At 38.9% G+C, this 27,392-nt stretch overlaps 1 protein-coding gene across 1 annotated transcript in view; it reads right to left on the reverse strand.

Moving 5' to 3' along the window:
• Positions 1-27,392, reverse strand: part of BCAR1 (BCAR1 scaffold protein, Cas family member) — a 181,658-nt gene that overhangs the window by 129,361 nt on the left and 24,905 nt on the right. Inside the window, exon 2 of the mRNA XM_053700537.1 lies at positions 1,575-2,306. Coding sequence (XP_053556512.1) covers positions 1,575-2,306 — 732 coding nt within the window. The remainder of the gene's footprint in view (positions 1-1,574; positions 2,307-27,392) is intronic.

Raw genomic sequence — 27,392 nt, forward strand, 5'->3', positions numbered from 1 at the left:
GAAGTTATTTAAGAGTCAGCACTAATTGCCTGAAATTCAGGTCTGTCAAAAGATCTGAGATAAGGAGGCAGTCAGCAGAAGCTTAGATACAAGGTAATTACAGATGTAAACAGTATATTTCTATAACAGTGTTGGTTATGCAAAACTGGGGAATGGTAAATAAAGGGATTATCTATCTTTTTAAACAATAACATTTTTGGTGTTTACTATCCATTTAACCATGGCTTTGAGGACAGGCTAACCCAACGAGCGTTAACTTCAATTGTGCTCAAGCAATCGCGTTTACTTTCAACTTGTAATATGAGCGCAATTTAACTTGCACACAAACAAACATGAAAATCCAATATCGCTTGCGCATAAACATTTGCGCTCCACTCGTAATCTGGCCCTATATGTTTACATAACAGTATAGCTGAACAAATGATTCATATCTTAAGGCAATTGCGTCAATATAAATATCTCATTCTCTTTAAAAAACAAATATAGCTAATGCACGTGTGGTGTTTAGATAACTTTCATTAAAGAAGGAAAGAAATGTAATGCATTTTAAAATACCCTACTTTAGATGGAATTAAAATACAGAGTACAAAGTCTCTTTAAAAAGCCATTATAGTGCAAAAATTACATGTAATTTGAGCACTAACCCTTCATGTCTTTGTGTTTAACCCCAAAACCGGTTTTGTCCTGAGTGGATATAACCAATGATCTAATAAGCAGCGTCTGTCTCACAAAGCCGCTGCATATTGCCTTGTTATTTAAAAAAAAAAAAAAAAATCTTGTAGAATGCAAGATTATTGGCCTGTTTATGAAAAGTAAATATAATTTAAACACAAATGCAAGAAGCATTTAGAATTTTCTGAATATGTTTGTCAGGTATTAAAGGGACATAAAACAAGTTGGGATAGAGACAAAATATAATAATATGTACTTTAATTACTTTACCTGCAAATTTATACTGCAGTACCTCGCCATTAACACTTTTTGTCAGAATTGTACAGCTCTAACTCCCCCCACACAATTCCTTTTATGGCTGCATATATATCCAACATTGATATGGTAGAATGCAAGACTTTAACAATCAGTACCTGCTGGAGCTTCCCTAGCAGCAAATAAGCTGCTGTGAACTCAGTTAAAATACAATGCCTGTGTTTCTGATGTTAATACTGATAAGGTGGGGGATCGGTATACTTCAGAAAGCACAGCTATGTAAGTCATTTTGCTTATTTTTAAAAAAATCATTTTAAAATACTTGCCAGCAATTTTCAAACATTTTTTTCTGGAAACTTTTTTTTACTTAATTAGTCCTTTTAGAATATGCACAGATCTCAACATGTTTTATGCCACTTTAACAGATGCACCCATTACATCACCTTTACACATGCCTGCCCCACAGATCATAAAAGCTAATTGCAGAGACCCATAATTATAACTGCTTTCTAAAAATGTTTTTAAAGAAACAATGATCAAAAGAAAGAATAAATGCAGTTTTTAGCTTTAATGAAAAATCAGAAAATGGCCCAATGTCAACTTAGAAAACCACCCCTCTATCAGATAATATACATCTAGTACTGTACCTTTCCTGGCAGTTTCCTGGTATCACAGCTTCTTGCATCCATGGATGGTGGTACTTGATATATCTCCTGTGTTTGAGTCATTGATGGTGGGATCTGATAAATGTCATGTCCAGTTCCAACAGATGGTGGAACTTGATAAACATCCTGAGGTTGAGGTGAACTTGTGATACTAACCGGAACCTGATAAAGCTCCTGTGAAGGGTTCATAGATGGTGGAACTTGGTATATGTCTTGAACTTGGCTTGGAAACTTTGGTTGGTTTTGGTATAATATAGGTTGTTTTGATGGGGTAGTTTGCCCTGGATGTTGTGGCGTTTGGGGGGATTGATAAAGCCCCTGTTGTCCTTTAGGTTGTGCTGGAACTAGGTACACATTGTCTCCGCCCTGGCTCTGGTAAGCAGAATGCATATGGATATACTGGTTTGATGTAGAAAGGACATTGTACACGCCTTGGTTATAAGGTTGTGTAGTTTGGGGTGGCTGTTGCTGAGGTTGTGGCTGAGGTTTCTGTTGACTTTGATCACCACCTCCTTGTTTTTTATCATACATCCCAACCAGGATTTTAAGCCGGTTTCCGGGTACAATGCCTTGTCTCCCATGAAGAGAGCACAGCCACCATCCATCAAGACCTTGGGTGTTCCTTTCTAGCACTGTCATGATATCCCCCTTCCGAAAAGAGAGTTCATCTGGAGACTCTGCCACATTATCGTACAGAGCTTTGGCCAACACATTCTGTAAGCAAAACAGAAAGTCAGAACAAATATTGTTTGATGAATCAAATTATTTAATTTGAAACTACAATTAAAAGAATAGTTTAAGAAATTGCTGTTCTGATTTTTCAAATGAAATTTAATTTTGAATTAAAAAAGTTGAAAGAAACAACAAATAACAATTGAGTGATATAGGCTTGTTATGGGTTTTTATATTAAAGGGACATGAAACCCAAAATTTTTCTTTCGTGATTCAGATAGGGAATACAATTTTAAACAATTTTCCAATTTACTTCTATTATTTAATTTGCTTCCTTCTCTTGTTATCCTTTGCTGAAAGATTTATATAGGCATGCTTAGGAGCAGCAGGAGAGTACCTAGGATCTAGCTTTTGATTGCTAGCTGCATATATATATTGATTGTGATTGGCTAATCCATGAGTTCAGTTAGAAACCATTACTGCGTTGCTGCTCCTTCAACAAATGATACCAAGAGAATGAAAACAATTAGATAATAGAAGTAAATTAGAAAGTTGTTTAAAATTGAATCATGAAAGAAAAAAAATGGGTTTCATGTCCCTTTAAACTAGATTTGAAACTTAGAAGTCATACACAATAGAGAGGAAAAAGGAACACATTTTTTTTTAAGCTAGGCAATGATTTTATATAGGCATGTAAGCATGCAAATACAAATCCTAAACAATAACAACTAGAATTTTAGCAGGTATCTTTCCTTATTCCTGAGATTTGAATAGCCCTTAACAGAACTGTTATGTCAACAGTGACAACTTACACATATTGAATAAATAATATTACAAAATATTTGATATGCTAAGAATACCTCGTTTTTATGCTAAATGGATTATGTTTATATATCTCCTGACCCCTGACTGGGGGAGGGGCAAAATATTTTGATGGGTAGTCAATGATCCTTAGTTGTCTTACGTAGGTATGTGACTCCTAGATGGCTCTGATTGTGAGAAATAAATTAGACAAATATATATTAAAATTGTTGGTGTGGGGTGTTTGGGGGCAACAGATTTCCCAGCACAATACCAACCTAAAATTAAAATTTCTAAATCACACATAATCCATGAAAACGTCTTTAGTCTGGTTGCCCACTTTAAAGGCATAGATTATATTATCACGATTATGGATGGAAACAGTTTTGAACATAGTTATAAATAAAGGGACATTGTACTGTAAAATGTTCTCCCCTTTAATGTGTTCTCAATGATATTTTACCCGCTGGAGTCTATTAAATTGTGTGTATATGAATATTGCTGTATTATTTATATCAACGCTATGTAGACAAGAGGCAACAGTGGTGGTGGGAGAGATAGGTACTAAAATGTTTTGTGTAGATGTAGAAAGATACGAGAAGAATGGAATGTATGTTCTCCCTGCAAGCTAAGCCAGTGTAAATGGGTTGTGGCTTCAATAAGCAAACCTCTATTTTATAAACAAAAATAAAGGTAAGTTAACAATTTCCCATACTCTGCAGCTGGTATGACTAGTAATTGGAAATATATTAAAGGCAAATAAATTTTACAGTAGTGTCCCTTTAACATATGGAATTCTACTATATATCAATTGGTTTATCAACTAAAAGGAACATAGATCTACTAAAACAAGTAAGCACTCCATTCATGAAAAATATTGTATTAATATTTGTATCAGGTTTTCTATAACATAAGATTTTTAGAACACTTCAGCTCTTTAGCAACCACCATTTAAAATACCCAGCTGTCTCTTGTTTTTAAAAGCATATCCATAGTTCTTCAACCTGAAGCTTGCCTCAGTGACCACATACAGTAGCTTATTCCCTCTAATACTCTTCCAAGGGCATTTTATAATGGAAGCTCTAAAGAACCTAAGCTTTTCACACAGTTCATTGAAAAGCATAAATCCACCAGAAACTTGAAATATGAGTTATATAGTTTAATTGTCCAGGGATTAAAATGTCCACCCATTACACAGTCTGGAGAAGGAATGTAAAGTATCCTGCAGCTAAGATTCAAGGGTCAGAGTGCCCAAGTTCAAAGCCTCCTTCTCTAATCTCTGTTTGCAAGGGCAGAAGGGAAAATATTTCCATCCACAGCCAGCCAACACATTCCTCTCTCACACACATATTCACAACCAGTCACCACAAGACACACACATCCAAAACTTTACACACACAAACACAGCACATTCCTCTCGCACACACACATATTCACAACCAGTCACCACAAGACACACACATCCAAAACTTTACACACACAAACACAGCACATTCCTCTCGCACACACACATATTCACAACCAGTCACCACAACACACACACACACATCCAAAACATTACACACACAACACATTCTTCTCTCACACACATATTAACAACCAGTCACTACAAGACACACACATCCAAAACATTACACACACAAACACAACACATTCCTCTCTCACACACACATATTCACAACTAATTACCACAACACAATCACACATAAACACACATACAAAGCATAACACACACAAAGACACAACACATTCCTCTCTCGCACACACATTCACAACCAGTCACCAAAAGACACACACATCCAAAACATTACACACACAAACACAGCACGTTCCTCTCTCACCCACACATATTCACAACTAGTCACCACAACACACACACACACAACACATAGAAAACATTAAAAACACAAATACAGAACATTCCTCTCTCTCTCTCTCTCTCTCTCTCTCTCTCTCTCTCTCTCTCTCACACACACACACATTCACACACACTTATCCAAAACATTACACACACAAAGACACAACACATTCCTCTCTCACACACACCTATTCACAACCAGTCACTACAACACACACATACAAAACATTACACACATAAAGATACAACATATTCTTCACTCACACACATATTCACAACCAGTCACCACAAGACACACACATCCAAAACATTACACACACAAACACAGCACATTCCTCTGTCACACACACACACACATATTCACAACCAATCACCACAACACAAACACACACAAACACACATACAACGCATAACACACACAGACACAACACATTCCTCTCTCACACACACATTCACAACCAGTCACCAAAAGACACACACATCCAAAACATTACACACACAAACACAGCATGTTCCTCTCTCTAACACACATATTCACTAGTCACCACAACACACACACAACACATACAAAACATTACAAACACAAATACAGCACATTCCTCTCTCTCTCTCTCTCTCTCACTTTCACACACACTTATCCAAAACATTACACACACAAAGGAGCCTATTTATCAAGCTCCATACGGAGCTTGATGCCCCGTGTTTCTGGTGAGCCCGTTGCTAAAGTCCGCTGCTCCATAACCTGTCCGTCTGCTCTGAGGCGGCGGACAGACATCGCCGGAAATCAACCCGATCCAATACGATTGGGTTGATTGACACCCCCTGCTAATCGGCTGCGAATCTGCAGGGGGCGGCATTGCACCATCAGTTCACAAGAACTGCTGGTGCAATGATAAATGCCGACAGCGTATGCTGTCTGCATTTATCGATGTGCAGCGGACATGATCCGCAATATCGGATCATGTCTGCTCGCACATTAATAAATAGGCCCAAAGACACAACACATTCCTCTCTCACACACACATATTCACAACCATTCACCACAACACACACAGAAATCTGTACATTCCTCTCTCTTTCTCTCTCTCTCTCTCTCTCTCTCTCTCTCTCTCTCTCTCTCTTTCTCTCTCTCTCTCTCACACACACACACACATATTTACAACCAGTTACCACAACACACACAGAAATCCAAAACATTTCACACACAGTACATTCCTCTCTCACACACACATATTCACAACCATTCACCACAACACACACAGAAATCTGTACATTCCTCTCTCTTTCTCTCTCTCTCTCTCTCTCTCTCTCTCTCTCTCTTTCTCTCTCTCTCTCTCACACACACACACACATATTTACAACCAGTTACCACAACACACACAGAAATCCAAAACATTTCACACACAGTACATTCCTCTCTCACACACACATATTCACAACCATTCACCACAACACACACAGAAATCTGTACATTCCTCTCTCTTTCTCCCTCTCTCTCACACACACACACACATATTTACAACCAGTCACCACAACACACACAGAAATCCAAAACATTTCACACACAGTACATTCCTCTCTCTCTTTCTCTCTCTCTTTCACACACACACACACACACACACACATATTTCCAACCAGTCGCCACAACACAAACTCAAATCCAAAACATTACATACACAAAAATACTGCACATTCCTCTCACACACACATTCACAACCAGTCACCACAACACACACACAAATCCAAAACATTGCACACACAACCAGAATACATTCCTCTCTCATGCACACATATTCACAGCTAGTCACCACAACACACACATGCAAAACATTACACACACAAACACAGCACATTCCTCTCTCACACAAACATACTCACAACCAGTCACCACAACACAAACACACACGCATCCAAAACATTTCACACACAAACACAGTACATTTCTCTCACACACACACACACATCAGTCACCACAACAAACACACACACACAAATACAGTCACCACAACACACACACATCCAAAACATTACACACACAAAGACAGCACATTCTTTTCTCACACACACATATTCACTAGTCACCACAACACACACACAACACATACAAAACATTACAAACACAAACACAGCACATTCTTTTCTCACACACACATATTCACTAGTCACCACAACACACACACAACACATACAAAACATTACACACACAAACACAGCACATTCTTTTCTCACACACACATATTCACTAGTCACCACAACACACACACAACACATACAAAACATTACAAACACAAATAGGGGCTGATTTCGCTGTATCGATCATGTCCGCCAGACATCAATAAATGCCGACAGCATACGCTGTCTGCATTTATCATTGCAAAATCCAAAGAAGGAAGGCAGCAAATGTGGATATAAATGTTTATTAAGCACTTGTGTACTGTGTGTGCAATGTTTTGGATTTGTGTGTGTGTTGTGGTGACTTGATTAAGGGAGGTCAGCTCCCGAAACGTTGCGCTTTGTGTGCTTAATAAACATTTATACTCCACATTTGCTGCCTTCCTTCTTTGGATTTTGGATTACTTTCTGGTCTTGGTGGTGGAGACCTGGTTGGCGTGCAGTGGTCTGCTGTGCTGGACTGTTCATTGCTATTTGTATTGCATTTATCATTGCACAAGCAGTTCTGTTGATCTGCTTGTGCAATGCCGCCCCCTGCAGATTTGCGGCCAATCGGCCAATAGCAAGAAGTGTCAATCAACCTGATCGTATGCGATCAGGCGGATTGATGTCCGCCGCCTCAGAGGCGGCATACGAATTAAGGAGCAGCGGTCTTAAGACAGCTGCTTCTTAACTCCTGTTTCCGGGAAGCCTAAAGGCTCGTGCAGAAACAGATACAACACACACACACATCCAAAATATTACACACACATCCAAAACATTACACAAACACATCACTTTCCACATACAACACACACACTATATAACAAACACAGCACATTCCTCTCTCACACACCCATGTTCACAACATGTCACCACAACACACACACAAACCCAAAACATTGCACACACAGTACACAAGTACATTTTCCTCTCTCACACACACACACTTATTTACAATCAGTCAACACAACACAAACACAAATCTAAAACATTACACACACACAAAAACACTGCACATTCCTCTTTTTCGCACACACATATTCGCAGCCAGTCACTACAACACATACATCCAAAACATTACACACACAAACACAGCACATTCCTCTCTCATACAAATATACTCACAACCAGTAACCACAACACACACACAAATCCAAATCATTACACACACACAGTACATTCCTTTCACACACACATCAGTCACCACAACACACATACACACACATCCAAGACATTACACACACAAACACAACACATTCCTCTTATCACCCACACACATTCACAACTAGTCACCACAACACACACACACACACATCCAAAACATTACACACACAAACACAGCACATTCCTTTCTCACACATACATATTCACAACCAGTTACCACAACACACACACACACATCCAAAATATTACACACACATCTAAAACATTACACAAACACGTCACTTTCCACATACAACACACACACACTATACTACATATATATTTTGCACAGATGCACACAGACACACTCATTTTTTTGTGCAGATAAATGCACAGTAACGCACAAATGGCCTATATATATATATATATATATATATATATATGTATATATACACACACATATATATAAATATATATATATACACACACACACACACACAATCAGAGCCACACACAGTATATATACTGTTATACAGAAGCACACAAACCAGCACATTATAGATACCATTTTAACAGCTAAACGTAAACCCACACACATCGTAATTATATATTTATAGTTACACAGATTCACACTGACCTATGCATATTATGTACACTGTTCTAGAGATATCATAGAAGACCAATACACATATATATACTGTTATACAAATACACACAGATCACATATATTGAATACACTGGGGCAGGCTCTACAAATTGCAGTCATAAATAAGCAAATACTGCTAGATACTATTTAATTGTAATGACATTTATTATTTATTTGATCTTACTTACAAGCAGCCTGCAGCTGTGTGCTTTTATATACTTAGGGCTCGATTTATCATTAGACCGCTGCATCCTAGACTCTTCTCCACCTCTTAAGTGGAGAATTTCAATCTCCCCGGTTTCGTCCGACCAGGGAGACTGACAGCTCATGCCCGCATGTGATTGGCTGTGCGCGGGCAGGGGTGGGATTGCATGCCATCGCACGTGAAATCTTAAATTCCGGCAGTGTATTGCTGCCCACCAGAGGCGAGCTAGGGCGGATAGGAACAAATATGTAAACCCCTGTCCATCCCAGCTTGATAAATCGAGCCCATACAGTACTCCTATACTGCCTGTAATATACTGTACATCATGTCATTGGACGTATGTTTTACACACAAAGGTTTACTTGGATTTTACACAATAAAGGTCTTACGTGCTCACATGTTCGTGTTCCTCTTATTTAATTGCCTCTGCCAACTCTCTAGTCATTTAGTGCTGTTAAATATTAACAACTCAGAAATGTTTCGTCATTGTTTGTTCCGAGATCTCTGTAATCAGTTTGCTTTCTTATTCTCAGAGCAAAAGAGGAACGTTTTCAAGGTGAAGTCACACACTGTTAAACAGTGCAGGTTGTCAAGGTTGTTTTAATGACCATTCCCTGCCACAAGTTTAAAACCCCCTCACCCTCCCAATCTCTGTCACTATATTGTCAAATCTATATGAAAGCAGAATGTTGCATCTGGCAACAATTAGGTTAAAAATTTTAAAACAGAATCTTCGGTTTTATATATAAATATATATATATATATATATATATATATATATATATATACAGTATTTATATATAAAGTTGGTCTGATGAAGGTGTGAACACCCCGAAACGTCACTTTAAATAAAATTGTGTTGTACACTTGATAAGACCAGAGAGTGCTTTGTCTATCAGCTTTATCAACTACTCTTAGCACCCTGGCATATGGAGCTTGTTTGTTAGTAGGACTGGGAGTGCACCTATTTCTACATAACTATATATATATAATGTTTCTGTGTTATAAGGGAGTGCAAGTCAAGACCATAAACTTTCCTACATTCCTTTAATCCTATTCAGACCCAGATTACAAGTGTTGCACTAATTATTTATTTTGCTTGAGTGCTAACTGAATGTGCAGCCACATTAGTGCTCGTATTAGAAGTTGAAAGTAAAATTCTGGCGCGGATTTGGAACCTGCACCTTTCTTCACAAGCCGCTTGTGTCCAGAGCAAGCACTCTCACCTCCAAGGTAATCGCTATCCTGGTCACCGCAACCCAGCTTCTCACAGATCTGCCTGTCAGCACTTCGGCTCCTACGCAGCCTCCCAGCACTTCCGGTTTGGCGATACCGGACTTCAGGTAACCTCTTCATGTGAGCAGCACATACCGCTGGAGATCTGCTGATACCAGGTATCGTACATAAGTACGCCTCTCCTCCTAGCTACTTGGACTTGTGTCTAAAAGGAGGTAAATGACTTTCTATGCTTAATCCGTTTTTACTAAAACAAGAACAGATTTAACTTGAAGTTACATGTAAAACCTCTGAGCTCTCTTATACTCTCATGGTGAATATATGAATATGCTGTAACTCAGAGTCAAGTTATATATTGTACTATCGTTACTACAGCTCTAAGTATGCACACAATTGTTGACTGAATATAAAGACTGCCAGAAGTTTTGTGCTAAGATACTTTGCTTATTTGTATCGTTTCGCCTGCTTGTACACACAGGCCAAGTGTTACATTGTTGATTCCACACATTGCAAGTGAAAAGTTGCGGTTTCCACTAACACCTAATATTCACTTTGATATACACTTGCAACCCTGGTAATCTATAACCTAAACCATACCGGGCCCTCAGTCTCGACATTTTGTGAGACTGAGTGGTTTCTGAAACTTAATTCCTCACAACTCCCACTGATTCTTACATAATAACTTGACTCTGAGTTACAGCATATTCATATAACCTTATCAGCCCGTCAGATTAGATGGAGCCTTTTCTTTAGCCGTTATGATTTTCTCATTACTTACAGGCCTGGTAGTAAAAATGGCAAAGCTGATTCTCTATCCAGGAAAGATCCCAGACCTGCATATTCCATCACAACTGGTAGTATTATTTCCCATAGTAGATTTGTTGGAATAACCTTTGATTTTTCTACTGACATTCGTCTCTCTCAAGAACAAGACACCGAATTACCCATAGGCCTCCTTAACAAATGTAAAGACGGCTTATACTACCACCACTGGAAGGTCTACATACCCCCAAATCTCCGTAAAGAGATCTTGCAGTCTGTCCATGATTCCATAATATCTGGACATCCAGGAATACGAAGAACCACACATCTTCTAAAGAGGGATTTCTGGTGGTCCACCATGTCATCCGATGTTGTTAAGCATATAAAAGCATGCAAAGCATGCACTACTTTTGCTATGGACAAACCTTCCAAAGCAGCTCCATATGGGATCCTTTTATCTCTACCAGTAGCTGACAGGCCTTGGAAAGACATCGCTAACAATTTTGTGGTAGAATTACCTAGCTCCAATAACCACAATTGTATAATGGTGGTTGTGGATTTATTTTCCAAGATGGCTCACTTTGTACCTTGTCATTCATTACCCACGGCTTCCGAAACAGCAAAATTATTTCTCTCTCATATCGTCAGATTGCATGGGCTTCCGGATACCATTACCTCTGACAGAGGTTCTCAATTTACCTCAAAGTTTTGGACACAACTGTATCATCCTAAAAATACAGCGCAGGCTCAGCTCTTCTTATCATCCACAAACAAATGGACAAACAGAGAGGACAAATCAAACCCTTGAGCAATACTTACGCTGTCATTGTTCATACCTACAAAATGATTGGTTGTCTTTACTACCCACCGCTGAATTTGCTTTAAAAAATTCTCTTAATACGTCTACGAAAGTATCACCATTTTTTGCTAACTATGGTTTCCACCCCAGGTTCCACTTATATCCCAGAGAGGAGACTCTTTCTCCTTTAGTCAATGATACCGTTAATGAATTAGCCCAACATTTCCGTATCATTCAGGATAACCTCAAGTCTTCACAGCAACGACAGAAGTCATTTTATGATTTACACAGGAGACAGCCTCCTACCTACATGGTAGGAGATATGGTTTGGTTATCTACGAAACACCAAAACCTGAAAGTTCCTACCAAGAAACTAGCTGCACTCTATATTGGTCCTTTTAAAATATCTCGGATTATTAATCCCAACGCTGTCACCTTGGAATTACCTGACACCATTCCGGTGCACCCTACATTTCATGTCTCCCTACTCAAACCTTCTACTGTTGAGGGTCCTCCACTTTCTAGTTGTGCTCCCCCACCTACCGACATCTTGAATCCGGAGTATGAGATACAGGAGATTTTGGATTCTATGTTCCATCGAAATGAGCTTCAGTACCTCATCCATTGGAAAGGCTTTTCGCATGACGAAGATTCGTGGGAGCCGTTGACCAATCTTACAGCTCCGAGGTTGGTTTCCCTCTTCCATCGGAGGAATCCCGATCGCCCTAGACCTTGAGCCTCAGAGTGACTCCTTGGTGGGGGTTCTGTCATGTCTGTTATATTGTCTCTCTGACTGTCTCTTTAAATCCCAGTTTTACCCTTTATAAGGCTCCTCCTAACAAGATCCTGTGCTCTGTAATTTGTTTCTGTCAGCTGACTTCCCTCAGTCAGTGCACAGCTGCTGAACTATTCGCTCACCGCCTCTCCCTAAGCAGCATCAATTAGGAGCCTCTCCACCTAACGTTCCTGCTGGATTTGGAACCTGCACCTTTCTTCACAAGCTGCTTGTGTCCAGAGCAAGCACTCTCACCTCCAAGGTAATCGCTATCCTGGTCACCGCAACCCAGCTTCTCACAGATCTGCCTGTCAGCACTTCGGCTCCTATGCAGCCTCCCTGCACTTCCGGTTTGGCGATACCGGACTTCAGGTAACCTCTTCATGTGAGCAGCACATACCGCTGGAGATCTGCTGATACCAGGTATCGTACATAAGAGTCAAGTTATATATTGCACTATCGTTACTACAGCTCTAAGTATGCACACAATTGTTGACTGAATATAAAGACTGCCAGAAGTTTTGTGCTAAGATACTTTGCTTATTTGTATCGTTTCGCCTGCTTGTACACACAGGCCAAGTGTTTCATTGTTGATTCCACACATTGCAAGTGAAAAGTTGTGGTTTCCACTAACACCTAATATTCACTTTGATATACACTTGCAACCCTGGTAATCTATAACCTAAACCATACCGGGCCCTCAGTCTAGGATCAGAACAGGGGATTGTGAATTAACAGCCCCGACATTTTGTGAGACTGAGTGGTTTCTGAAACATAATTCCTCACAACACCCACTGATTCTTACAATCGGGTTGATTTCTGTCTGCGGCCTCAGAGTTGACAAGTTATGGAGCAGCCTGAAGACTCGCGGGAAACAAGGGGCATCAAGCTCCATTCGGAGCTTGATAATTCGGCCCCTTAGAGAACAGATTTTTAACTTTATGGGACATTGATTTTAGAAAGTATAAATGCAGGCTGTGTTGGTGACTATAGTCACCCATGTCTTGAAAAAAATGACAGTAACAATCAATTATTTTTAGACTAACTAAACCAACTATTACTATTATAGCAAAGTAAAAGCATCTCATGCACATGTATACATATTCAATTATATATACCGGTGTATATATATATATATATATATATATATTATTATTATTATTTTTTATTATTATTTTTTTATTATTATTATTATTATTATTATTATTATTATTAAAGGGACAGGAAGCCCCAAAGTGTAATTCATGATTCGTATGAACAAACAAATTGAATCAACTTTCTAATTAAAATTTGCTTTATTCACTTGTTATCCTTTGCTGAAGGAACATTGGCAGCTAGCTGAACACATCTAGTGAGCCAACCACAAGAGACAAATGTGTGCAGACACAAATCAGCAGCTAGCTCCCACTAGTGTAGGATATGTGTGTATTTTTTTAACAAGGGATACTAAAAGAACAACGCACATTTGAAAATATAAGTGAATATTAGAAATGTCTTAAAATTACATGCTCTATTTGAATCATGCAAGATTAATTTTGACCTTCCTATCCTTTTAAGAAAAGTGTTTTAACACTGATTTAGTCATATGGTATATGACAAGGTGTTGGATTTGTATGTGTATAAGTATATGTGCGTGTGTTTACATATGTATGTGTATAAGTATATGTGCGTGTGTGTACATATGTATGTGTATAAGTATATGTGCGTGTGTGTACATATGTATGTGTATAAGTATATGTGCGTGTGTGTACATATGTATGTGTATAAGTATATGTGCGTGTGTGTACAAATGTATGTGTATAAGTATATGTGCATGTGTGTGTACATATGTATGTGTATAAGTATATGTGCATGTGTGTACATATGTATGTGTATAAGTATATGTGCGTGTGTGTACATATGTATGTGTATAAGTATATGTGCATGTGTGTGTACATATGTATGTATATAAGTATATGTGCGTGTGTGTACATATGTATGTGTATAAGTATATGTGCATGTGTGTGTACATATGTATGTGTATAAGTATATGTGCGTGTGTGTACATATGTATGTGTATAAGTATATGTGCGTGTGTGTGTACATATGTATGTGTATAAGTATATGTGCGTGTGTGTGTACATATGTATGTGTAAAAGTATATGTGCATGTGTGTGTACATATGTATGTGTATAAGTATATGTGCGTGTGTGTACATATGTATGTGTATAAGTATATGTGCCTGTGTGTACATATGTATGTGTATAAGTATATGTGCCTGTGTGTACATATGTATGTGTATAAGTATATGTGCGTGTGTGTACATATGTATGTGTATAAGTATATGTGCGTGTGTGTACATATGTATGTGTATAAGTATATGTGCATGTGTGTGTACATATGTATGTGTATAAGTATATGTGCGTGTGTGTACATATGTATGTGTATAAGTATATGTGCGTGTGTGTACATATGTATGTGTATAAGTATATGTGCGTGTGTGTACATATGTATGTGTATAAGTATATGTGCGTGTGTGTACATATGTATGTGTATAAGTATATGTGCGTGTGTGTGTACATATGTATGTGTATAAGTATATGTGTGTGTGTGTGTACATATGTATGTGTATAAGTATATGTGCGTGTGTGTACATATGTATGTGTATAAGTATATGTGCGTGTGTGTGTACATATGTATGTGTATAAGTATATGTGCGTGTGTGTACATATGTATGTGTATAAGTATATGTGCGTGTGTGTACATATGTATGTGTATAAGTATATGTGCGTGTATGTACATATGTATGTGTATAAGTATATGTGCGTGTTTTGTACATATGTATGTGTATAAGTATATGTGCGTGTGTGTGTACATATGTATGTGTATAAGTATATGTGCGTGTGTGTACATATGTATGTGTATAAGTATATGTGCGTGTGTGTACATATGTATGTGTGTAAGTATATGTGCATGTGTGTGTACATATGTATGTGTATAAGTATATGTGCATGTGTGTACATATGTATGTGTATAAGTATATGTGCATGTGTGTGTACATATGTATGTGTATAAGTATATGTGCGTGTGTGTACATATGTATGTGTATAAATATATGTGCGTGTGTGTACATATGTATGTGTATAAGTATATGTGCGTGTGTGTACATATGTATGTGTATAAGTATATGTGCGTGTGTGTACATATGTATGTGTATAAGTATATGTGCATGTGTGTGTACATATGTATGTGTATAAGTATATGTGCGTGTGTGTACATATGTATGTGTATAAGTATATGTGCGTGTGTGTACATATGTATGTGTATAAGTATATGTGCATGTGTGTGTACATATGTATGTGTATAAGTATATGTGCGTGTATGTGTATATGTATATTTCCTTGGGTGGCTTATAATAGCCTTAAGAAAGAAACAAAATCTTATATGAGATTGGACCTTCTGAATAACTCTTGATTTAAAGCATTATTTAATTGTCAGTATTAATTCTTTGTCTACATCCAAACTTGTAAATATTAAATGTTTTATATGCTCAATTACCCTCTTACAAAACTAAATACATCTGAAATGTCAACTGTTTTGAGGTCTGATTAATTGCTACTTGTGGAAATACAAAGACAATATGTCCGTACAATAAAGGGTAACAAAAAGAGAATAAGCATAAGCAGCATTTCATCTCCTGACTTATTGTTTTGTTGGTGTTTCTGGTGTATTTTGGAAGGGAGGGGGTCAAGTTGGTTCACAACTGGAACCAAGCCCAGCTGGAACCATGAATGACAGTTACGCTTACTGTGGCACATTTGGGGTCAGGTGCTGGGCTTTAACCTGAGAACAATTGTTAAATGAGGCAGACTGTTTCCTTAATATCACAGACTGGCAGGAACTGAAAATATTTTAGTGTACTAATGACACACATCCCTCACAAAACAGAAGATTTTGAATATGAAGGTTCTTAACCTATTTAGTACCGTTTATACTAACAGGCAAGGAGGTAAACTATCATCAAAAATCCCCATAACTCACAATCTTCATCAAATTTGGGACAAGAACACACATTTTTAGAAAATTTTAAAATTGACTTCTGTTAATCGAGCATACTAGGAGGGGGTCTATTTATCAAGCTCCGAATAGAACTTGATGCCTTTTGTTTCTGGTGAGCCTTCAGTTCTAAAGACCGCTGCTCCATAACCTGTCCGCCTGCTCTGAGGCGGCGGACAGACATTGCCGAAAATCAACCCGATCGGGTTGATTGACACTCCCTGCTGGCGGCCGATTGGCCGCCAATCTGCAGGGGGCGGCGTTGCACCAGCAGTTCACAAGATCTGCTGGTGCAATGATAAATGCCGAAAGCATATGCTGTCGGCATTTATCGATATGCAGCGGACATGGTTCTCTGTAGCGGATCATGTCTGTCCGCACAATGCTAAATGGACCCCATTGTGTGTATGTGTCTTAAGCACTATAGTTATACATAATATTGTTACAAATTTTGTTGCAAACACTGCTGCCTTATAGTTTTACTACACTTAGCCACCAATAAGCAAGCATAAACCAGGTGCTGAAGCAAAAATGGGCTGGCTCCTAAGCTTTGCATTCCTGCTTTTCAAATAAAGATAGCAAGAGAACGGAAAAAAAATGATAATAGGAGTAAATAAGAAAGTTGCTTAAAATTGCATGCTCTATCTGAATCATTAAAGAAAAAAAATTGGGTTTAGTATTCCTTTAAAATAAAAAACCTCTAAAATAAAACCCCCACAACATAAAAACAGCCCAATTTCTCTGCTTGTGTTGTTCAAGTGCTGTTTTTAAGCTTGTTTTTTTCAAGCAATGCTTGAAAACTCGCTGCCATACGAGCAGATATTAGCACTGTATTTTCCCTGCATTTCTTTTTAAATACATGTCAAAATACAACACTGGTTATTCAGCATGTCTTTTTGAATAGAAGTGAATTGGATTTTTTTTTTTACGTTATACACTTTCAAAATGATAAAAGCTTAATTTTGCATAATTAATTATTTTAACTATCATTGTCTATATGGGCAGTGGGCACACAGTCAAGGACGGGTCGGCAGGGTAGCATCTGCCCTGCCTATAACAACTAAACTGTGTAGAATACTAAAATATAAAAAATCTGCCAGTCTGCTTCTGCTAATTAAATACAGTGAACAAAAAAACATTTTATTCTTTTTTTTTTTTTTTGCACCACCTATTTTGAGAAAGACATTGGGAGTAAACCATCCAATCATAGAATAGATACATTTTAAAACTACACATAATTATGGTTTCAGAGAGTGGTGGCTCAGCTCATTTTAGCAATGTATGCACAGCCTGACTCCTTGGCATAGAAACAGAATTACAAGAAGCAGTAACGAACTTTCTGCAATGATTCATTATTATCATTATTATTATTATCAGGTATTTGTAGAGCGCCAACAGATTCTGCAGCGCTGTAAACATAGTCGGTATACAGGATAGCTTTTGTAGGGGTCAAGTGGGTAGAGGGCATTGCCGAGAGTTTCACTGTTGTAGTCGGCTCTTATGAAGCGATCTGTAAACAGCTGGGCCCATAGGCTTACAATCTAAGGGGTTCAAGGGGAAAGCAATGGCGTTAGGAAAGGTTAGTGTTGGTTGTATGCATCCCTGAATAGTAGAGTTTTTAGGGAGTGCTTGAAGCTGTTAAAACTAGGGGAGAGTCTTATGGAGCGAGGCAGGGAATTCCACAAGATGGGGCCAGTCTGGAGAAGTCCTGTAAACGTGAATGTGAGGAAGTAACAAGAGAGCAGGAGAGGAGGAGATCCTGAGCTGATCGAAGGGGATGGGAGGGAGAGTATCTAGAGACAGGTTCTGAGATGTAGGGGGGAGCAGTGCAGTTGAGAGCTTTATATGTCAGGGTGAGGATTTTATGTTTAATCCTAGAGGCAAGAGGAAGCCAGTGAAGGGAATGGCAGAGAGGTGCAGCAGATGAAGAGCGACGAGTAAGGAAGATGAGCCTGGCAGAGGCATTCATAATGGATTGTAAAGGAGCTATGCTGCAGCTAGGTAGACCAGAGAGGACGGAATTGCAGTAGTCGAGGCGGGAAAGGATGAGAGAGTGGATTAAAATCTTGGTTTTATCTTGTGTAAGGAAATGTCTAATTTTAGCAATGTTTTTAAGGTGGAAGTGGCAGGCTTTAGCCAAGGACTGAAGTGTGACCCCAAGACATCGGGCGTGCGGGGTAGGGGTAATGATGGAATTATCAACAGTTATAGAAATTTTGGGGGTGGAGACATTGGAAGAAGGGGGAAAAATAAGGAGTTCAGTTTTGGAGAGATTTAGCTTAAGGTAGTGAGAGGACATCCAAGATGAGATGTGAGAAAGACAGGAAATGGGATAGACATGCGTAAACTAGCTTTTTGAGGAGCTTTGAGGCAAGAGGGAGTAGGGAAATAGGGCTGTAATTGGAAGGGGAGGTTGGATCAAGGGAAGGTTTTTTGAGGATAGGTGTGACCAGTGCATGTTTTAGAGATGAGGGAAATATACCATATAAGAGAGGGAGGGGAGTAGCTGTGAGGGGATGGGGTCGAGGGGACAGGTAGTGAGGTGGTAGGACAGTATAAGGGCAGAAACTTCATCCTCATTAACAGGGGCAAAAGAGCTGCATTTTTGTTCTATAGATACCATGAAATGGCACTCAGCTTTTTATACTGTTGACCACCCTCTCTTGCTCCAAGCCCTCCAGTCCTTTGGCATTTGTGACACAGTCCTTTTGTGTTTTTTCTCTTATCTGTCTATTTGTACCTTTAATGTATTATTCCCTGGCACATCCTCTGCCCTTTAACCACTTTCTGTTGGGGCTCTGTTCTTTGCCCCCTTCAATTGTAAATCTACACATCATCCTTAGTTTCCTAAATAAAGTCCAGTCCAGTATTTATTGTATGCTGGTGATACCCAAATCTAATCTCTGCACCATACCTATCACCCTCCTTGCTAACTTGTGTCATTAACTATCTTTCAGATCCACTCTTTATAACTGTTGATAATAACATTACCACCCCAACCGCTAAAGCCCAATGCCTTGGGAGTGACACTTCACACAGATCCAGTCCTTGGCCAATTCCTGCCTTTTCCAACATTTTAAAAACATCTAAAAAATTAACAATTTCCCCACACAAGATACAACAAGGACAAATATTGTGATTTTTTTTCAATGCTATGACAATTTCTTGGCAGTTGGATGGGTTTAGGACCATTTATATGAAAGAGGTACATTGTCTTTTTTAAAAAATACTCCTATGCCTTTATGTACAATTTATGGCTTTATGACAATTGAAGGGTCTACTCCACCACCATGATTTTGTTCCATACACTTATGTATCAGTCAGGTAACAGCCACTTGGATCTTTTACCCCTAAACTGTAAGAATCTCTATTAGTGCCCATAACACCATGAAAATCATCTAGTAGACAGATGATTTGTGCTTCTATAGCAATCACCCTTTACCTAAAGGGGCATGAGACCCGTAGTTTTAAAGCGAGGTCAGTGCATGTACTCTGTATAGTTCAAAATGAGATTCTCACAATTTTTTTGTTGTTGTTTAGACAATATTTTTTTCTACAAAGTTCACTATTATTGTCAATGAGAATTTTTCTATAAAGCTTACTAGATTTGAATGGCCACCAAACAATAGTTGTGTTAAAAACCATTGCAGAAAATTCTACTGTCCACTTATAGAAATGTCTCTTAAAGGCTATGATTACACAGGGTGATCAGTGCTCGTCTGAGCCACAAGACCCCGACAGCTTTTATTTCTCCTTTTTTAACTGACAGGGGGTACAGATAATCTGTTGCTGTTCTGCCCACCTCATCTGCTACACAGAACATGCACCCCCGGCACCCCCTTAAAGTCTAGGATCCAAGGCTATAAGTAGAGAAGCCTATAGGGCTGACAGTACGGCAACTGAATGAATAACCTCCTGTTGGATATTGGCAGCAACAACCTGGTTGGGTGCAAACATAGAGGCCTATTTATTAAAGGTCTGTTGAACCTGTTCCGACAGTGTGGATCAGGTCCGACAGACCTCGCTGAATGCGCAGAGCAATACCCTCTCCATATTAAGCATTGCACCAGCAGCTCTTGTGAGCTGCTGGTGCAATGCCGCCCCCTGCAGATTTGCGGCCAATCGGCCATAAGCAGGGGGTGTCAATCAACCCGATAGTACTCGATCAGGTTGAATTGTGGCGATCTCTGTCCGCCTGCTCAGAGCAGGCGGACGGGGTTATGGAGCAGCAAGCTCGCCAGAAACACGGGCCCCCAAGCACCATACAGAGCTTGATAAATGGGCCTCATAACCTTTATGAGCTGTTCAATCATCCTGAAAATAAGTTGTCAGTGGTCTGTTAATTACAAAAGTTTTCAAAAGGATTAGGGAATACCCCAATGCCAGCTGCTAGTTTCTAATACAATTAAAGGGACACTGTACCCAAATTTTTTCTTTTATGATTAAGATAGAGCATGCAATTTTAAACAACTTTTTAATTTACGGCTATTATCAATTTTTCTTTGTTCTCTTGCTATCTTTATTTGAAAAAGAAGGCATCTAAGCTTGTTTTATTAGTTCAGTACTCTGGACAGCACTTTTTTATTGGTGGATGAATTTATCCACCAATCAGCAAGAACAACCCAGGTTGTTCACCAAAAATGGGCCGGCATCTAAACTTACATTCTTGCATTTCAAATAAAGATACCAAGAGAATGAAGAAAATTTGATAATAGGAGCAAATGAGAAAGTTGCTTAAAATGTCATGCTCTATCTGAATCACGAAAGAAAAAAATTGGGTTCAGAGTCCCTTTAAGTATCATGCAATAACAGAAAATACGTGATGAACCAAGATAATCTTTATCAAATAATATTTCTATAAACCAAAAATCTACTCTGAAAGGTTTATAAGGGAAAAAAATGTGGAATATTCCTTTATAGGCTTGGCATGAATCACATTGTTATACATTTAACACAGTTCCTTTTTTTTTTTTTTTTTTTTTTTTTTTTTTATTATTCCATAACTATCTATGAATCAATACAGAAAGTCCTTGTCTGGTTTTTAATGACTGGCTCCCAAGTTGATATAAATTTGTCAAGCATTGCTTGTTAGTTCACTATATTTTCTTTTTATATCACTTTATTACATTTGTTTAGTATGTGGGGTGTCGCAGGAACATACAAATGTATCTCTAGTGTAGCATAAATGTAAAAAATAAATCAGGGATTGTCACATAAGTTTTAAAAGTATATTATCATTTCTGAAAAACAAACAGTCAAACTTGAAAACCATAGTCCTGTCATTTACAGGGTATATAATTCACTATTTCAGTTTCCTGCCTAGCATTGGTAGTTTAGATCAGACATATACACCAGACTTTGAAAAGAGACAAACGCTGAATTTATTGGATCAATGACATTACAGAAAAAAATGTATATTGGAGAAAATGTAACCTAATTACTGTAACTAGTTTATTACTAGTTTGTTACTAGTTTGTCTGACCTTTAAACATGTAATTGATATTATTATAAAGTCACAGCTCTTCCTTTCACAAACAGCACTCAGAAAATTCATATTTCTCCTTCTCTTCTACCTTCCCCCCTCTACAACACACATGAACTTTATTCCTATCTCACATCCCTCAGCCAGCCATGCTTCACTGATCCTAAACTTAAACACTCACATAAGACACATTCTTATCTCCTTTCACTCCCCATCTTTCTTCTTCTTGCAGCTGGGGATGTCTCGCCTAACCCAGGTCCACCCTCTGCTTCCCTCAGATCACTACTCCAAATGACACCTTGTAACCCTCTAAACCTCATTAACTGCACCTCTATTAGTACACCCCAATTCTCGTGTGTCCTTTGGAATGCACGCTCGGGAAGCAATAAGCTTACATCTATTCACCACCTATTTATTTCACGTTCACGTTCAAAAAATCTACTACTCATTTGAAGTTCAGACTAAGTGCTATTGCATTGTCTTGTTATCTTGCATTTGTTGATTATGCAAATCTAATGTGTTGACTGGTCCTTTAACCTGTTAGCCCTCACTGAAACTTTTCTTTCCTCCTCTAACACAACTGCTGTAGCCTCTCTGTCCTATGGCGGCCTGCACTTCAGTCACACTCCCAGGCCTAGAGACAAACAAGGAGGAGTAGTAGGAATTCTCCTGTCTCCACACAGTACCTTTCACTGCATTCCTTCACCCCCCCCCCCTCTTTCCTTCTCATCTTTTGAAGTTCACGCTATCCGCCTCTTCTCCCCTATAGCTCTTCGTGTTGCAGTTATCTATCGGCCCCCTGGCCCAGCATCACAATTTATGGACCACTTTGAAGCCTGGCTTCCACATTTTCTCTATTCTAATGTCCCTTCTCTCATCTTAGGCGACTTCAACATACCCCTTGATAAGCCTAACACGCCTGCTGCCTCTAAACTTCTATCCCTTACCACCTCTTTAGGCCTGTCCCAGTGGACAACATCTCCAACACACTGTGAAGGCAACCCCATAGACCTGGTCTTCACAAATCTCTGTGCTGTTTCCAACTCCCTTAACTTCCCCTTTCCTCTCTCTGACTACCATCTATTAACTTTCTCTCGTACTCTACCTGCTACATCTTTGCAAGCCCCCAAAAAACTGCTACCTCACAGGAATTTAAATGACTTGGATCTCACAGACTTTTCCACTCAACTGAGTCCTCTGCTCTCTGACATTTCATTTTCATCCCTCTCTTGTCCAAACCTCATGACTCTACAGTATAATTCGGCACTAAAATCAACACTTGACAAAACTGCACCCTCCACTCTTCGACGTACATCAATCACTCAACGGCAACCGTGGCACACTAAACAGACCAGATATCTTCAGCGATGCTCACGGGCTGCTGAACGGCAGTGGAGGAAATCACGCACCTTTGCTGATTTCCAACATTATAAATTCACCCTTAAGTCCTACAACTCTGCGCTCAGCCTGGCCAAACAAGTCTATTTCTCCTTCCTTGTGTCATCTAACGCATCCAACCCCAGAAAACAGTTCTCAACCTTTAACTCCCTTCTACGTCCGCCTGCCCCCCCGCCCACTACCAACCTCACTGCTCAAATTATTGCTGATCACTTCAAAAATAAAATTGACACCATTAGAAAAGAGATCTGCACCTCGCACCCTGCAAACCCAGCGATCCTACCCACCCCTTATATTAACAAAAATCTATGCTACTTCCCTCCTGTAACAGAGGAAGAAGTCTCTGCACTCCTATCCTTGGCTCATCTCACAACCTGCCCACTTGACCCTATTCCTTCACAACTTTTTCCATCTCTCTCTGCTTCATTAACCCCTACCCTAACTCATCTCTTTAACCAATCTCTCACTGCTGGCACATTTCCTGACACATTCAAGCATGCGTCAATCATACCAATCCTAAAAAAGCCCTCGCTTGACCCCTCCACACCTTCTAACTATCGACCGGTCTCCTTACTTCCCTTTGCTTCAAAATTATTGGAATGACTGGTCTATAATCGGCTAACTCAATTTCTCACAAATAACTCCTTACTTGATCCACTAAACACTCAACAGAAACCGCTCTTGCTAAAGTAACAAATTACCTGTTATCAGCAAAAGCAAAAGGCCATTACTCCTTACTAATTCTTCTTGACCTGTCTGCAGCTTTTGACACAGTTGACCATCCTCTCCTCCTAAAAATACTACATTCATTTGGCATCCGAGACACAGCCCTCTCCTGGTTTGCATCATATCTTTCAAACCGCTCGTTTTCAGTTTCCTTTAACAACATATCTTGTGATCCTATGCCTCTCTCAGTTGGAGTACCGCAAGGCTCTGTCTTGGGCCCCTTGCTTTTCTCTCTTTATACATTCTGCCTTGGAAAACTTATAGAATCCTTTGGATTCCAGTACCACTTATATGCTGATGATACCCAAATCTATCTTTCCTCTCCTGATATCTCTCCCTCTTTACTCAACCAGATTTCTGACTGCCTCTCTGCAATTTTCTCTTGGATGTCTTCACACTACCTCCAACTCAATCTGTCCAAAACTGAGTTGCTTCTTATCCCCCCCTCTTCGAGACATCCGACACCTGACATTTCTCTGATGGTTGGAGACTCTATTCTCAACACCTCACCCCAGGTCTGCTGCCTTGGGGTCACACTAGACTCAGAACTCACATTCAACCCACATATACAAACGCTTACCAAATCACACCTACGCAACATTTCCAGAATTCGTTCCTTCCTTACTCAAAAAACTACAAAAATACTTATTCATTCCCTCATCCTGTCACGCATTGATTATTGCAATCTACTCCTAAATGGCCTTCCAAAACACCACCTCTCCTCCCTTCAATCTATTATGAATGCTTCTGCTAGACTCATCCACCTAAGTCGATGATCTACATCAGCTGCTCAGCTCTGCCAGTCTCTACATTGGCTCCCCATACACTCCAGAACACAATTTAAAGTATTAGCCCTAACCTACAAAGCACTCAACAGTCTAACTCCCAACTTTATTTCCTCTCTCATCGTGAAATATTCCCCATCCCATCCTCTTTGATCAACCTCTGACCTATGTCTCTCCACTCCTGTTATCTCTACATCCCACTCCCGCCTCCAAGACTTCGCACGTGTTGCTCCTGTCCTCTGGAACTCTCTACCCCGCTCCATTAGATTGTCTCCAACCTTGTATAGCTTCAGACGATCCTTGAAAACCCACCTATTCAGAGAGGCTTACCATCTCTCCTCCATCCCGCATCCGAACCAAACTAATACATGTACATGAACTGCCTGACTCACTGCTGCAAATACAACCGATGTAACAAGTTACCCCAACCTTATGTCTCTGCACCCTAAACCTATAGACTGTGAGCTCTCCGGAGCAGGGCCCTCTTCCTCCTGTGCTAGATTTGTTTAGTTTTGTTATGTTTTGTATTTTATCACAAATCCTTGTCATTGTATACTCCGATCATTGTACCCAGCGCTACGGAATTTGGCGGCGCTATACAAATAAATGATAATAATAATAATTATAAATGAAAAGAAAGGATAGTCTTTATAAACCTTGTATTAAAGGGACATTCCAGTCAAAATTTAAATGCACATAGATAAATTACATCTTTGAATATAAACATATTTGCAGTGTACATGTACTGACAAAAATGTTTCTAGTAAAAGTTATCAATGTTTTTCGTGTGATAGCATTTTTCTCTGCACGTGCATGTGAAGCATAGCTATATATTATCAGAGCACCAGCATTTTAAATACTACAGCTGCTCAGAGCACCATTGGGGCTATTATCGTGTCAGCAATTGACAAATTGAGTAATTACCAGATAGTATAAGCACCTTAGGCTCTCTGAGCAAGTGCTGTGTTTAAAATGCTGATGCACTGTGCATACTTAAATACACTTGAAACAACTATAGGATTTATTAGAAGCAGTTTAGCAAATACATGTTTATTACAAAAATACTTCTGTTCAAATGAAAATGAAATGCATCCATGTGGATTCCAAATTTGGCTGGAATGTCCCTTTAAGCATCTGCTTCAATATGTATTTTTTTTAGCAATTATTTGTTTGTGACCAGTAGTTGCCTATGGCTTAACTTTGTTTTAGTTCTTTGTTAGATGTGACAGTGATTAAGCATTCCTGCAGGACGCTGTGCTTGTGTTGTGAAATGTAGGAATTCTTTTATGCGTGATGATGATCAGGCAAGGAATGTAGTGACAGATCAAGCCTAATCTTGCGTTTATGATTCAGTGGCAGGGTGAGTCACAACAGCCAGGTCGCTGCTGAAATATTTAACCTCACCACACCATTTTACAGCCGTGGAAACCCATGCAGAGTCAGAGAGTCTAGCTCTACATTTGCAGGTGATAATGTCACTGGCTTTAGATGGAATAAGACAAATGGGATGTTGCAATTTGCAACATGTAACCTAAGGCATGAATGTTTGTGCCTCTGAAAGTAGAATCTGAACTGTGACACATGATGAATAAAGTTTATTTTGTTCAAATAACTATCCTAGAAACTGGTTATATTTGACTCTTTTAACTTTAACATACAAGCATTCCCTGTTATGAGTAATATTAATTTTAAATTATGTTTGCTTCTGTGCATATGTGTGTATTTAATTCTATATTTAGTATATTTTTTTCCAGATTTAATAAGTAAAAAATCAGACATTGATTGTTGTTTTATTTTACAAACATTGCAATTAATTTGTAAATATTTAGATTGTTTAAATGTAATATGTCAATAGAAAGCTCTACTTGAATATACAAATGCATACACAAATAACATTTGATGGTACATAAAAAAACAGGAATTATACTTTAATCAAAACCTGTCATAATTGTGAAAAATTTCTTAGGCTGTAGTATATAACCTACCACAGTTCTTAAAGGGTGACTATCCCTTTAAGAGGAGGGTTTGGGGGCACAAAAGGGGGAAAACAGCAAATAGATGTGAAAGGTGGAACATTTAGTGAGGTGGTAACAAAAAAATAAAATTAAAATAAATGAGCAGATGTAGTTACTTACTAGTCATTTTTAATATTTGCACCAATCCTAGAGTTCAGCTGTGAAATGTCAAATAGTAGTTGTTCTAGCTCACACAGACACACAACACAGACACACAAAACGAAGAAACAATCAGAGATAAACTGAACCCACCTCCCTTTATACTTTTCTGCCTTTCACCCCCTATCATTCATACACAGCAGCCGGTT

The sequence above is a fragment of the Bombina bombina genome, chromosome 1, assembly GCF_027579735.1.
Source record: "Bombina bombina isolate aBomBom1 chromosome 1, aBomBom1.pri, whole genome shotgun sequence".
Classification (NCBI taxonomy): domain Eukaryota; kingdom Metazoa; phylum Chordata; class Amphibia; order Anura; family Bombinatoridae; genus Bombina; species Bombina bombina.